General features: G+C 41.7%; 1 protein-coding gene across 2 annotated transcripts in view; it reads right to left on the bottom strand.

Annotated features, from left to right (window-relative positions):
* The window catches only part of sorcs3a (sortilin related VPS10 domain containing receptor 3a), a 232,158-nt gene extending 217,374 nt beyond the window's left edge, over positions 1 to 14,784 (bottom strand). For both annotated transcript variants that reach the window (XM_067499167.1, XM_067499169.1), the window contains exon 1: positions 13,866 to 14,784. In XM_067499167.1, coding sequence (XP_067355268.1) covers positions 13,866 to 14,552 — 687 coding nt within the window. In that variant the 5' untranslated portion in view covers positions 14,553 to 14,784. The remainder of the gene's footprint in view (positions 1 to 13,865) is intronic.
* Positions 14,785 to 15,462: the final 678 nt, after the last annotated feature.

Raw genomic sequence — 15,462 nt, 5'->3', positions numbered from 1 at the left:
TCTAAATCATTACAGGCACTGGTTACTGGTTCTCCAGTGTGACACGTTGCTGCTTCTTTGTTTTATATTACCATTAACTATCACAGTTGTGATACAAGGCACAGAGGAGAGGACCTGCAGGCAGACACACAAGCAGACATCCAGATGCAGTGCAGTGCTTGTTAATGAACCTTAAAGACTTAAAGGCTGTCTGGCAGCAAAAAGTAAGAAAACACAGCATATGTAACCGCAGAAAACAAAAAAACTAAAGAAAAAGAAAAAAAAAGGTTGACAGTTTGAAAAGAGACAAATATAAAAAAAGTTCCAAACATGATGATGTAGTAAGGGGCATGTTGAAATGGATCAGTACTAGAAAGTAAATGGCAGAATCAGAGGCTGAGTTTCGGGGATTGTTGGAGTCAAGTGGCTGGAAATTGAGGGACATATGAAAGAATCTAGTGGGTTGAGAGGAGGACAGTTTTGGACTGTCGATGAGATGAATTTTTTTTTTAAAAAAATCATTGGTCAGAAACACTGGAAGTTTTACTGGAAGGTCTGATATTTCGGTGGACAAAAAGTGGGATGCGTGGAATCAACGTATTTGCGACTTGTCAATACATCCTCGTTACATTCTAATGCACTTACATTCTTTACAAAAAAAGTATTTGTGTTTGCAGCTTAGTTGCATAGAACTTACATTTTCAGTAGATAGTGCTTCACAGGGGAAGTAAAATAATAATAATAATAATGGCTCATCCTCTTGGAAGAATGAAAATGCTCAGATTTGTACATATGTCCATCTGTTGAGATGTCATGCCGTGGGCCAAAGTGTTTGGCAGCCAAACAAACAGACAGACTTTGCAATGCTGTCACGACCAGCAGGGCAAAAATGATGAAGGTTAGCTGACACACCTCTCTCTTTAGGCAAAATAAATTAAATGACACAGTGAAATCATATGCCAGTCTGTGACCACTGTATCCCAAGGCACAGCACTGCTAAGACTTGGCTCTGCTCCCTCTTCCCAGTGATGGCTAAAACTAAAGCTCCTTAAATGCAGAGATAGGCTTCAGAAGCAAAGAATCTGTACTAGTAGGATTATCTCTCTTGTAGCATCCTGCTATACAAATGCTTTTCTATCTGGTAAACCATGTAGCTCTAAATTCAATTACAGCCACATAAACATTTTCATGTGTGGCAAGTGAGCTGTGAAAGGCCAGCAAACAGGCTCAGGCTGCAGCTGGGAGAGACGGGCAGGGGCGGTTGGACTTCTGAGGAACGGAGGGAACAGATTTGAGATGCTGCAGGAGATGGGCTGTAATATTTAGCATGCAATGAAGTGGCTGCTTTGTGAGAGGCCAAGAGAGCGGCTGTGTCTCTTCATCACTCAGTGTACGTCTGCACTGTCATGTTTCCATCCATCTCTGTGACCCTAGTCCCTGTCCTCTGCCTTCTTTGATCACACACAAACACAGATAGACAGACACAGGCCAAACATAATATGCATTACATTCAATCCCAATCACACAATATTTATATTAATTTGCGAAATTTGTTCCATCCAGCAGTACACACATTCATTATTTTCATTCTAACATGCATTGAAGCTGCATTAGCCGAGCTCTTAAGGGTAATGAATAATCAGCGGTCTCCCACTCTACTTCTCCCCCTATCCTCCTGTCCTGCAGCTCATATTTCACTTCATTATTTTGGACTACCCACTCCCTCTAGTGATGGACAAAAGCACTGCCTACGGAGCAGCCGGCAGGCAGGCAGGCGGGCGGCAAACGTTGGACCACGAGAACGACAGGAAGAGTCAGCCTCCTCCACTACAGGCTGGATGCTGTGCCAGACTGCCAGTGGGGAAAAACAGCGGTGGACTGAGAGGAACGCTTGTTTGACGAGAACACAAAAAACAGCCACTTCCACGTAAAGAAGAACATATGAGTGCAAGTGTTAAGCTCTGTTTCAGGAAATGTGTTGGGCTAATGTGCTGAGAGGCAGAGAAAACAAAAAGCATCCAGAAACAGGCAGAGGACAAACCCAAATGCACACACAAACACACTTGATTAAACGGCTCTCCGCTGTGAAGAAGCATGTTCATTTGTACTTAAGTGGCACAATGTGATAATTACCTGGGCTGGGTTTCTTCCGAGCTGCATGTTACTCTGTGGGTTCTCAACTAGGCCTAGTTTCCCTTGGCCCCTGCTCCCCTCATCTATCTCACTGGTCTGGATGATGCAGCGATGCCTTCACTCGTGGCCCTACCTCGGCGAATGTTAATAATCATACACAGCCCCCGGTTTCCTATCTGCATTCCTAGCACTTATCAGTGGGACATCATCCTACAATGATAAACGCGGTGAGCATGAAAACAACTAGGTCTGTTGCTTTAATAACCCATCAGCTATTATATCAGATTCAGTGTCATTGTGTTCAGAACAGAGATTAGGGCTTGAAGCATAGACTTGAATGTATAGCTACATAATGAATATAATAGCTCACTCCAGCGTTACATGTGTAGACCCAATAAAAGGTGAGTCAGAATTCAGTGCACTGAACAGAGTAGAATTCATTAAATAAAGTTGCTACAGAGCACCCTTCATGCAACAAATCATTGCTTCATTTGGAGTGGTCTCATTTAAATTCCATTATGTCTTTACACTGACATGTTTAAAATCAGATGGGGACTGAAATGAGATCTATCCCCTTCAAGATAATTGATACAGAGTCTGGGCAGGCCACACGGCGAAAATGGGGCATTATTCATAATTCATTAAATTTTATATAACTGACTTACTTTTAAAGATTACACAATAACATATTCATTGTTAAAGGGAGAGCCGCGGTCAACCCAGACTACACAGGCATGGTTGTATCACAGGCCGGAGACGAGATGAATTTCACATTTCAGACATGTGTGTCTCCATAATAAATCACTGATGCTGTCATCTTACATTTCTCCTTTGTCTTTTTTTTTTTTTGGTCATAGTTCGGTTCCTCTGCTTAATGAAAAGGTCAAAGCCTGAGTTAATGCTCCTGCTGTGTGATAATTAGGTAACAAGGGCTTTAGCATATGGCTATCATCACTAACATACAGTGTGAGTCATTGGGCCTCATTTGGGCCTTGTGGGGGTTAAACAACAACAACAAATAAACAACAATTGGAATTAATGGACAAGGAAACGAAACGTAGCTAAAGATTTTGTGCTAACTGATTATGTTATTTTACATTTCCCAAGTTAATGCTGTATTAAGTTTTGCTAAAGATGCAGCAAACATAAAATTAGCATTTTTTTGTCATGAATTTAGGCACCTGGTTGCCTATAAGTGCAAGTGTAATATTCACGTTACTGTTTGCATGTTTATTTTCACTCTCAACTCTGAGAAAGAATAACTGGGTTTGGCAGCATCCTATCAGTCCATCCATTCATTATGTGCAACCGTTTATCCCGGTCAGAGTACCGGGGGGCTGGAATCTATTTTTGGGTATAAGGAACGATACATCCTGGAAAGCTCACCAATCTAACTAATGTAAAAATGGCTACCTGTGGAAAATGGTAAAGTAGGAGTAGTTATATTGTAAAATTGGATTCTAAACAACAAGAAGCTAAAAAAGACCATATATGATAGATATTAGGCTATTACCATAACGATGATGATGACGTTGATGATGATGATTACCGTGACATTTTAAAGTAAAAATATATGGGTTTTTTGGCAGATTTACAACAAGAAATACAAAAACCAAAACAGTCACATTGCTGCTAGACTGTTACTTGCCTTATTTTCACCAGAGCCTGAAGGTATATGACACACAAGGAATGATACTGAGCACCATTGATTGTAAGGGGCCCACTATCAGTCTCTCTGTGACAGGACTGGGGCAGCACTGGGGCTACCTTCACTAAGAATTATTAGGATTTAGGAGGTTTAAGCCCAACTTTGGGGCAAGAAATGAAGTAGGAGGTGTCAGGTTTAGGGAGACTTAACGCAGTTTTCATCAACAAATGGCAAAGTAATAAAGGTGAATATTCAAGAGGCTCTCTTCATTACTACTACTACAAAAAAGGGCGATAAAACTCCATCTGAGAAACGAACGGGTCTTCGTTGATGCTGCCTTTTATGTGCTGCTCTCAGCACGACAAGCCACACTGCAGAAAATCACTGTGGTGTTGACGCAGGCAAAAAAGTGGCTTGCAAGCTGGAGCATGTAAAAAGTGTCAGACTAATGGCATTTATTTAGTTACACGCCTGTTACCGCTCATTACTCAACGTTACTGCTTGTGTTCAGTAACTCAACTTGAGACACTGGGAATTAAGTGCGGGAACAAACAGAGGAAGTGGGAAAACGAGCAATGAGGGTCGAAGTGGGGCCACTCGGGGATGACTTTATTACAGCCGCATGAAAACGACAGGTTATTTAACTGTCAACGGTAATGTAAAGTCGAGGAGACATCAGCACTTTCTTTTTTCATTATGAGCTCGCTATGAATGATTATATCCATTTACGGCATGTTTTTGCTACAGTCTTGTATTTCTACTTTTATTTATGTGCTGCAAACGAATTACTCATTGGGCCAATGAATAAAGGGTAAAATTTTTGAGCTCCAGCTCTGATGCTGGCTTTGTCAGATAAATTATTTGAAGCTAAAACTCTTATTTCAGCCTGCTTCATTAATGTACTGTGTTCGTTGCAGCTTACATTCATTAGCAACAACACAGATTAACACATACAGTTTGTGTTTTTGCACACACACATACGTACAGCATGTGTGGTGCATAGGCATTCCTTATACTATGCCCGCCCACACACACACACACACACATACACAAACACACACACATGCATTCTCACTTCTCAGGCGTTTTATCATCACAAATGTGACAGTGTGAGGAAACTGCAATGTGGTTTCTAGAATATTTGCAGTTGTACATGGCAGCTACCAACTGTGATGCACATGGACAAATGCAATCTCCTGTAATCTCTATACTGGGACCAGACGGACGTTGACTAGCAGCAAAACGAAACAGCCTCTTTCCTCTGTGCATTAGTGAAACACACCTAATTACAGGTGGCAACAGTTTGTTTTCTGTTAGATGCAGTTGCCAGCTGTCAAGGATCCTTTAATGCAATTAGCTGAAACATCATACAGTATCAAACATATCTTGGCCATGGTTTTGTGCTAAATTTTTAAACATGTAATCTAATCAACTCCGACAACACTGTAATTATTGCTTTTTTAAACTGTTGTTTTATAGATGTGTCTACTTACATATTTATTCTAGAGGTTGTAAACACATTAGAAGGAGCTGAGGAGCTGCTTTCCTTCTGTTATTCAGTCAACTTTAAAGACTTCTTGTATGTTGGATTAAAGGAAGACTATTACAAGCCTCAAAAATTGGGACATTTTTTAAAATGCAACAAAATTAAACTCTGTGATTACAGGTGAGGGTGTCATGATTGCGTTTAAAAGGGGCATCAGGGAGTCATGAGAAATCTCAGTATGTAAAGGCCACGTGCAGAAATCAAGTTTAAATGTGCCCGACCTTAAAGCCCCTCAGGCACCATTGCAGCAGCATGAGAAAAAATCATGCGACTGTGATGAAAATAGCCACTTGGGCTTGAGAGTACTTTGGAAAAGCATTTTTGTTTCTGTCAGTCTGCCACCTAAATCCAACCTGAAATTTTAAAAAGAGGAAGTCATGCTTTAACTCTTTTAAGAAACACTACTGTGTTGCCATAGCAAAGTAAAAAAAAAAATGTATAGTTACAATATACAATTAAATTGGTCAACAAAAAAGACTATTATTCTTTGAACTTTTGTTCAACAAATAGTTCGCTTGATATAACATTTTAGAAAATGTTTCCAGAACTTTTCTGGAAATCTGGCTTTCAATTTAAGGTGTACAAATCACAAAATCCCTCAGTAATGTCTCAGGGAGGCCGTAAAATGCCTTGTTGATGCCAGAGTTCAGAGGAGACTACTGAGACTGGTTCAAGCTAGACAAGCAACAGCAACTCAACTAACCACTCATTACAACTGAGGTATGAAGAAGAGCATCTCTGAATGCACAACACCTTAATGAACCTTAAAGTAAATGGGCAACAACAACAGAAAATCACATCAGGAAAACAGCTGAAAACAGGAAATTGAGGCTAAAATTTGCAAGACCTTATAAAAGTTAGACAACAGAAGATTGGAAAAAAAATTGCCTTGCCTGATGAGTCTTTTCTGCTGTAACATCCAGCCTATTTCATAATTATGGAATGAGAGATTTGCATCATGGATGTGCAACCATTTGCAGAAACTGTGATGCTAGCGTGTCAATATGGACCAAAATCTCTAAGGAATGTTTTCAGCACCTTGTTGAACGTATGCTATCAATGCCGTTCACCAAAGCAGATACAGCAAATTGCACCAAAAAAAGTGGCCAGTAATAGGAACTATGTGCTACAGGCTGGAGGTGTCACTGCTATTCATTCAAGAAATTGTTAATGCTACCTTTACACTGTCCTGTGTCACTTAAATCTTTTTTCTCTGCAGGATTACAAGGAGACAGTCTACTTCCTGTTTCAGTTGGAGCTCCACCACCACAGTGAAGTCCTATAAAGGAGCTGGGAGATGACTAATTCATTGGTATCCATGAGCACTCACACTCTCACTTATTAGGCTGAGTTATATTAGCACTGTATCCATCAAGCCGTCCGAACAACGTTACCATTAAAATTTTAAAGCTCAGCATGGAGGCTGGATAAATAAGACACAATTATTGTGTTTGATAGAAATGTAATGCAGTTCACATTTAAAGCAAGTATGTACAAACCTTGGGGGAAGGAAAATGAGGCTGAAGAATGATTTCTGTAAAAGTGCACTTTTCAAGCTGGGCTCCACACTAGACAGTGTGGACCGTGAGAAGTTCAATCACGTACAGCGGCTGTTTTGCACAGCTTGAGAGGGGCATTAACAGAAAATAGAAATCAAAAATCATGAGCATCTATCTCCTAATGTCGATGAAAGATGCTTACACAATCTGTTTGGTAATGGGGAGATGTTTAAGCAGGTTATTACCATTAAAATCAAAATGGAAATAAAGAAGCAGACCTGATTGTAAAGTTAATGTAGCGTGGATCCATTTTACAGCCACTTTAAATCTCTCATAGATAAACCAGTAGATCACTTTAATTAGACAATGTGTTAATTGACTGCAGGTCCTGGGGTGCGATGTGTCAACATTAGTCTCCATCAATGAAAACCTCCTCCAGGCACAACAGCATTCGGTCCGACCGAGAGTGAGATGTGATACGGAGAATGATTGAGGGCATGTGTATGTGTGCGTCCTGTCTTTACGTGAACACGTGTGTGCATGTGTTCAACTTTGAGTCTGCCCGCAATTGCATGTGAACAAGTGTGTCTCCGGGTGCAATGATTTTATGTATCGGTGACCTAGTGAATACATATCCATGCGTGGGAGGGACAGAGCCTGTTGAAAGAGGACAGAGAGGAAGAGAGAGAAAAAGTAGAGGGCATAAAGGAGAGAGCGAGGGAGAGAGCGAGGGAGGGAAACACAGCATGAAATCTATCGCTTCTGTGTGGCCTGACATTATTACGTGTTCATCGCCTGACCGCTCTCCCCAGCTTGGCCGTGCTTTGAAAATGGCAAGGGACAGCAACGTTACAAGGTATCGCACTTGGCTGAGGGAAAAAAAAAAAAAAAAAAAAGGTGGATAAGGTCAAAATGCAACGTGCCTCTGGGACTGGGAAACCTCCAACTGAAAACTCAACAATCCTCAAGTCAGTTCATAGATGTTCTAACGGTGCACAGAGATAGGAAAATGAGGGGAAGAAGATAGGCTGCTGCTGTTCGGCCGTACCACACATTCTCTGGATACCCTAGATTGGATTAAAGGCATTTAATAGAATAGAAATGAAACTAAATTAAATCTGACACTGGGGTATACCAGTGTAATTAACACACATATACTTACATACACACTTCTCTCCACCTCACACTCTTCCCCTCACACGGATAATGTCAGCACCCTTGTACTGTCGAACAGGATCAGTGGCCAAGCGTATGATTATATTCAACTCTCTCCAAGTTGTAGCGAGGTGGCTTTCATCAGCGTCTCAGCCACCGTGGCAATCATACAGGGAACATAATGAGGCCATTAGGTTTGGAGAACACAGCCCTAAAGCCTCTCGTTCAATGGGCCGGCTTTCTCCTACGTACATAGCTTTAAGCTGCTTGATGTGATCCAAGATACGTGGCGTGCTTGTATCAGAAGGCGCAATGCGTCCTGATTGGATGGTTTCTTGAATGGCTTTTCCCTTAATGTGGCGGCATTTCTGTGATGAGCACTCGATAAGGAGACTTTGAATGTTATGTGACACCTTAAAGTGCATTGGGTGACCTTTAACTGGAGTTATAAAATGCAGTTTGAAATTGTGCTGACTTAGTCAACTTCAGGTAAAAGGGAAGAGTTAGGTTTTTGTGTGGTAAGTCATAAAGACTTGGTTGGAATATTTAGAATATTTCACCTTTCTGGTCCAATTTTAAATAATGGGCTTAGTTGTACTATCCTTCCCACATATTCTGCATTACGAAAATCTACACTACACTACAAGGTACAGTCAGTGACTCATCCTATACTTTGCAATTCATTGTGTGCTCAAAGCTTAGGCATCTACAGTAGTGTAAGTATTAAATGACATAACATGCTTTTAAAAGCACACAGCATAAAATTAGGAGGTCAAAAGCGAGCCGCAGCCCAACCCGGACTGTTCAGGAACTGCAGCCAAGAGTTTTGCTCTCCCGGCCAGTCAAGGCAGATTCCCCGTTCATGTATGGTGGCACATGGCTTCTTGCCACGGCGTCATACTTCCAATGAAAACAAGGGCCAGGAAACAAATTTGTAGACACTAATTAGAGGAGCAGGGAGAGAGGGCGGGGAGATGGAGAAATAACGGCTACTGGAAGGGCTGCATTATTTATGACATTTTAGTTTTTTCCTGCTCTCTTCCTCCAGAGCAGAGGGGCCACCAAGATAGTAGGAGAAAAAAGAGAAGCAACAACTTTATAATGCATTACCATCAGTAATTTAGGCTGAGGGGTGAGATGTGTTGATGGAAAGTGAGCAGGAGCAAGACCTGCCTCTACATCCTAAATCACATCCCCTCACTGCAGAGGCTGTGCTTGGGAATGCTGCACACGGCTCTGTCCTTGTTGGTGGGTCTCCAGACTACGCCATGGATGGTGCATACAATGACTGTAGCATGCAAATGGCAGCTTGTGAGGTTGATGAAGTATTCTTATCCAACATTTTTGCAGGATGTTGGATTCTTTTAGAACAGGGATCATTATCAAAACCTGCTTTGAACCAATCCACTGTGCTGTAAAACGGTGCTGTTTGTTTTGTCTTTACCTTTTGGTTGTGTGTATACTTATGTGTGTTTTGGTTGCATGACATTTCAGTCTTTAAATGCCACTCATGAGAGTCTGCATGTGTTCATCTAGTTCTCAAGAGGGATTTGGGACTTTTAAACCACATGCAGTGAGGTCCATTGAGGACTTGCCAGACATGGCTGACCTGCCTCTGCATGAGTTTTCAAGACTTTAAAGACCACTTCAATTGAGCCCATACCCACTACCATCTTATGCTATTTTTTTCAACAACAATGACAAACACTTCTCATATGTGGCACTTAGTGCAGTCTTTTTTTGTCTAAACATGCTGACTATTATGGCAACAGACTTCCTAAAGAAATACATTCACTGTGATACTAATGTTGGGGGGAAATCTTAAGCATCCCTTAGAACACATGAATGTTTCAAGATCACGCTAAAAGAGGCACTGCTAAAGCTATCCATTTGGCATTCAAGCTTTCCATCACAGTGTCACTACTCTTATGACTACTGAGATTGGGTGGGGGGGGCGGGTAACACAGTCTCAAAGATACTCCAGGAAAGACGTTGTCACTTTGCAGTAGAGATGCTTCAATGGAATTATGCCCATGAATATTAAAAATGACACTTAGTCTCAACATCGGTGTCTCTGCATTCCCAGTTAATGTCTAAGGTTAAAGCTTTGATATAACCGGCATAAGCTCGATGCTGAGATATCTAGATAATGACAGACATAGAGACACGGGGGGGTCAGGGGCAGACACAGCAAGTTGGACTGGTACAGACAGAGAGGGTGCATTAGCCTTGTGTACATGCCTCAAAGGACAGACCATTTCCTAGCCCCCAGAGAACACACAACAGAATCAAGTCCTCTCAGAGATGGCCGTATCTCAAGGCAGTATGAGATACGACCAACCAATATGGCTGAAATAGAGAGAAATTCTCTAGACCAAAGAGGTTGTGTATTTATTGTGGAAGTGAGGAGTAGTCAACCAGGCATTTGTAGTCCAGAGGAATTTGTATGGTTGAGCAGGTAGGGATTTGGTATCTTGGCTAAAGGTCAGTGGAACTAGGTGCATGCTGGTCATCCCATTGTCCACTCTAAAATAAGTTGTTTTTTTCCAAAAACTAAATGTTGTAGTTTAACTAAGCCCTTTAAATTAAAGCAAAAATCAGGCCATATGTTAGTCCTTAGCTTAATCAAGTAGTTTTAGTGGTATGCATTTTGGAAATCACTGACGCAAGATGTTGTCCTGTTGAGCACCATAGGAGCCCCGTATCACAAAGCATCCTTTGTTTTGGGTTGTTTTTTGAAGGCACTAACCATGATCATGTTTAAAATGATTCTGCTTGGTAAAGGTAAAGGAATAGCCACAGCAATTAACCAAATTTGTATGTAAGTAGACAAGATGTTTGAATAAATAGAATCTTAAACCTTAAACTTTTCGATCAAAGATTATGGTCAAAGAGATGCCATCATCTCTCCTTTTAACTTAGTAACCTCCATTAAGATAAAGCTTAAGACAATTATTGTCTTGTTTAAAAGATGAGTATTTGATCAAAGTAAAGAAAAGTTTGTTGGGAATTACTGGAAAGACAAATATCCAGAAAATGGCCACCGATGGAACTTTGTGGACTCAGGAATACTTAATGTCATATTTAAAGACAAACTACAAACGTAAAGAAAATTGTAATGTTTGTTCACAAACTGGGATACAACGCATCCAGTAGGGTCCTTTATTGTCACAGTCCACCCTGGAGAACGGTTTGGTTAGTGAATAATCATAGTCACGATTGCTTGGCCAAGGCCAGAGAACTTGGTTATGGTTCACTAAAGATTGGGCAGAGGGTGAAACAAACCAATATTGAATGTAAGTAGGGGACAGTTTGGAAAAAATGAGGTCCATGCAATATTGGCTCAAGTTGTTGCCGTTTTGCTCCTCAGACCATCATTTACAAGCAGGTTTTCAAAATATATATTATTTTAGTATGATCGCCACAGAGTTCTGCACGTTGATTGGGCATAAGTGTTTTATGCCGGATGCCCTTCCTGCTGCCACCCTCCCATTTTCTATCAAGACTCGGGACTGGCACCAAGTTGATCCTTGGTTGCTGGGATAGGGTTGGATTCCAACCGACGGCCCTCCGCATCCCAACCTTATGCTGTACCACTGATCCACCAGGCCCCGTGTATATTATTTATGCATGTTGCATTTATTTGATGGCTAATGGCATCAAATCAGACAGAGAACATGTGCTACGGTACGTTATGCAACAGTTGCTCCCTGCTGGAGTAGAAACAGGGATAATGCGGTTCATTGGTGTTTGCTATAGCCACGTGACCAATAGATTTCGCTGGTGATTTTTAAGTGTCTAACAAAACAAGTGGTGTTTTTTTCCTGGTCCCCTTAAGGCAGTCAGATGAAAACAAGTGAGCCCCCAAAAGTGTACAAGTCAACATTAAAGGGGCTGAAGCATGCAGGTCATCCATCCAACCAGCCGGTCAGCTCGTTAGCGGGCCACTTCCTCGTACTTAGAGCAGTGAAGTTAGAGGACTTCAAGCGTAATCTGTCTGTCCTACCAGTCCATGCATTACCAGAACGAGCACCAATGACCAATAAAGATTAAGTAGCACATTTCCTGACTTGAAGATGCTCTTGAGGCCAGGCCTGATTTTTATTTTATTTTACTTTGTTCATTTTTTTTTGCCGAGTGAGAAGAAAAGATTTTGAAATCCAGGCCTAAATTGTCAGGATAATTATTAAAGATTTAAAGCTGAGGGGTGGCGGCAAACACTAACCTCCACACCCTCTCCAGTCAACTTGTGGTTACACACACACACGCCTGCGCATACACACAACATGTTTCCCCTCACAGTGCCTCAGTCTTCACTGCGGGTTAAAAAACAAGTTCATGCACCATGCCATAATCAGCTCAGACAAGACTGAAAGTGTGGGATTTTTTTCTTTTTTTTTTTTTTGTTTTTGTTTTGCTTTTTCAAATGGAATAAAACGAGTGGAGCAGCCACAACAACAAATTAAGCTTTGTGAAACCACAAAGAAGAGCCCATCGGCTCCCTGTGAGCACACATGGTTGTGTAAATGACTTTGATTCATTTTGTCTCATTATTCTCTACCTATGAGGGCCCTCTTCTGCAAGAAGGGCAGGGTTTTCCATTCATTTTGATTGCAGAGCAGGCTCCAACATTTTGGAGACCAGTAAGTATACGGTTGTGAATATATGCACATGTCAGCAGGTTTCCCCATGTCTTTAACCTGTATCATATAGTTGTGACATTCAAAAGGAATTCACGTTGCCCTCCTGCACACAGAGAGAAAGAGAAACGTATAAAGCTCTGATTTTGATTAGGTGTTTTAAACTTGAGCATTGCTGAAGTATTTCTGTGAAAATAAATGTTCTGAAATCGTGTTAACTTGCAAAGTGTTTCGAATAAGGAATCAATATAATTGTTCCCTCAGGTTCTATAATAAGTTTCAGTGCTGTCATGATCCTACAGTTCAGTGCAGCATTTAATGGCTGAGTCCATGCCATTACACACCATTGTTTCAGGGAGGCACTCATCTCCTCCTTGGTGATAGTGCAGATGGAGGTAAGGCTAAACCTCCAAACAATGAACACCCCCCTTTGGAAAGTCTGTGGTAATGCATCCAGGGAGGACATCGTTTCATTTGTAATTTTACAACAGAGTCACACATAAGCATCTGTGCCTATTGCTGTAAGCTAAACCAAATAAATAAATAAGCAGGTGCTAAACAGTCAATACATTTGAATTATTCACTGGTTTAAATGTCCAGTTCAGTAAATGTAAAAATTCAGAGGAAGCAAATGGGTCAGAGAGAAAAAAACAGATAATCTAAACAATTTAAAAGCTTATTGGAGATTGAGGAATAATTTATTACTCCCTCCTTCCCTAATCAATTCATTTGGATGAAAATCTTGCATCAGTAGGCAGCAATGAATCATGTATTAGCATATCTCAAATTCTCCTCAGCTAAATCTCACATTTATTTCACAGTAAGACTATAAATCAAGGCAAACCAAATATCAAACTCTAAATGTACAACTAACAGACCGTGAACACGTTGATACAAGTGGCAAGGCTCTGATAATGTCACCAAACAGCTAACTGAATGCTAGAAGAGAGAGGGGGGGGGGGGGAGGCGGGGGGGGGGGGGGGGGGGGGGGGGGTTACGTGCGTAATTGCTGACAGAGTCAAAGGTCGCAGCCGAACACAATTCACAGTCGCTGCACAAGTCTGGCATTTAGGGGAGTAGTGTGCTTCGGTGCGCATCTGTAGCTTCCAGTGCACCTGTTAACACTGAACTCAGCGGCACGTCAAATCACACAAAGTCTTTGCTCTGTGCGTCACGGACTTTGTTTTCATTTTAGCTGAGTTCGTGTAAAAAAAACAACAACAACAACAAAACATAGGCAATAATAGTGAACCGCGGTTACTTACGCTGCTGTTTTGCCCTGACCAGTAGACCACCGCATGGTTATGTGCAGAGTCCCCTGTCAGAGCGAAAGTGCTGCTGGTGATCTTGGGCTCATCCTGCCGGGTATTTCCTCTGCCCTCGTCCCTGTTCCATTTGAATTCGGACCTACCCAGCTTGTGTCCGTCTAACAATGAGCCCCGATCCCCCGCAGCGCCCACATCCAACCCAGTCCGGCCGGTCCACTCGCTCTCGCTAAGATCGGCAAACTCAGGACTGCTTCTCTTCGCTCTCCTGAGCGCAGCGTCCTCACTCATCTCGGGCTCCTCGTCCTGATGAGTGCCGCGTTGACTTTCTTCACTGGACTCTGGTCTATCTTCCTTCGAACTAACTCCATCCAAACTGATATCTTGGGAGAACAGAGAGGGATCTTCGACAGAAACTCCTGTCTCACGGTCGTCTTCCACTACAGTATTTTGGTCGACAACCCCGAGTTCCCTAAACTCTATTCGGATATTTTTTAGGACACTAGGTTCCTGTGTCGGGTCTGTGCGCATCCCCAGCTGTAATTCCTCCAGGTGAAGTTGAATAGGTGACGGGCAAGACGCGCAAGTTATCTCCGCCTTGGCATTTTGTAGGGTATGAGCGGCTATCATCACCCAGATACCCAGAGATAAGTGCAAGCCTGGGCACAAGCCAGCCCAAGTCTCCATCGCTGACAGAGATTTGGGGTGAAGGACCGTTGGAGACCTTATCCGACACCTTAACTCCCTCAGCTCGGGTCGATATGAAATAAGTGACGCCTCGAGTGTCCGTCTGGTTGTTTGGGTGGGAAGAAAAGTGCTCTTCAGCGAAACTGTTCACGTCCAAGGATCTCTGGTCTGGAAAGCCACCACACAGGAGGGAGGAGCTGTATCGCAGCCAGCTGCCGAGTGTGCGCCCGGAAGAGACAGTGAGAGAGACAGTGAGAGAGAGAGAGAGAGAGAGGGAGAGGGAGAGAGAGAGAGGAGGGGGGGGGGAGCTGTCCGTGGTGCTGAGTCTCCTCCTTTTTGTTTGAAGTAGTTTAAATCTCAAAAACTGTCTATAAATAAACAGTCTATCATATCGGAATGTGAATTACATATATTTTTATAATGGATTGTAGCCCAGTATATTACATATTATGCACTGTATATAATACGTTATACAAATTTAATTGATAAAAAAATTGTAAAATGCTGACATATTTGTTGTGGTCGCATAAAGAGGGTTCTTAAATTTCAGTTTCAGTTCAGTTTCAGTTCTTAAAACTGTCTCGTCTATGAAACCATGATTGACATTATAACTTTAAGAAATGCAATCAAGTTAAATGGCGTATTATGTTGATTGATAATCAGCGAATATTTTGTTGCATGGCAATATTAGTTACAACTGTAACATAACAAAAAAACTCCCAACTTTAATTTTTTTCATTCATTTATTTGGGAATCAATTTCAAATTGCAAAGCCTTTGATATAAATGTGCTTAAAATATGCCAACTTTTACACATTTTATCAAAATTATGGCAACTCCCACCTGTGGCCAACAGTTTTCATCAATTAGAATAAGGAATGATACATTGATCATATGTTGAGATGTGATAC

The sequence above is a fragment of the Channa argus genome, chromosome 3 (genome assembly GCF_033026475.1).
Source record: "Channa argus isolate prfri chromosome 3, Channa argus male v1.0, whole genome shotgun sequence".
Classification (NCBI taxonomy): Eukaryota; Metazoa; Chordata; class Actinopteri; order Anabantiformes; family Channidae; genus Channa; species Channa argus.
Note: the sequence above shows the minus strand (reverse complement) of the source record. Positions and strands in the feature narration are given on the sequence as shown.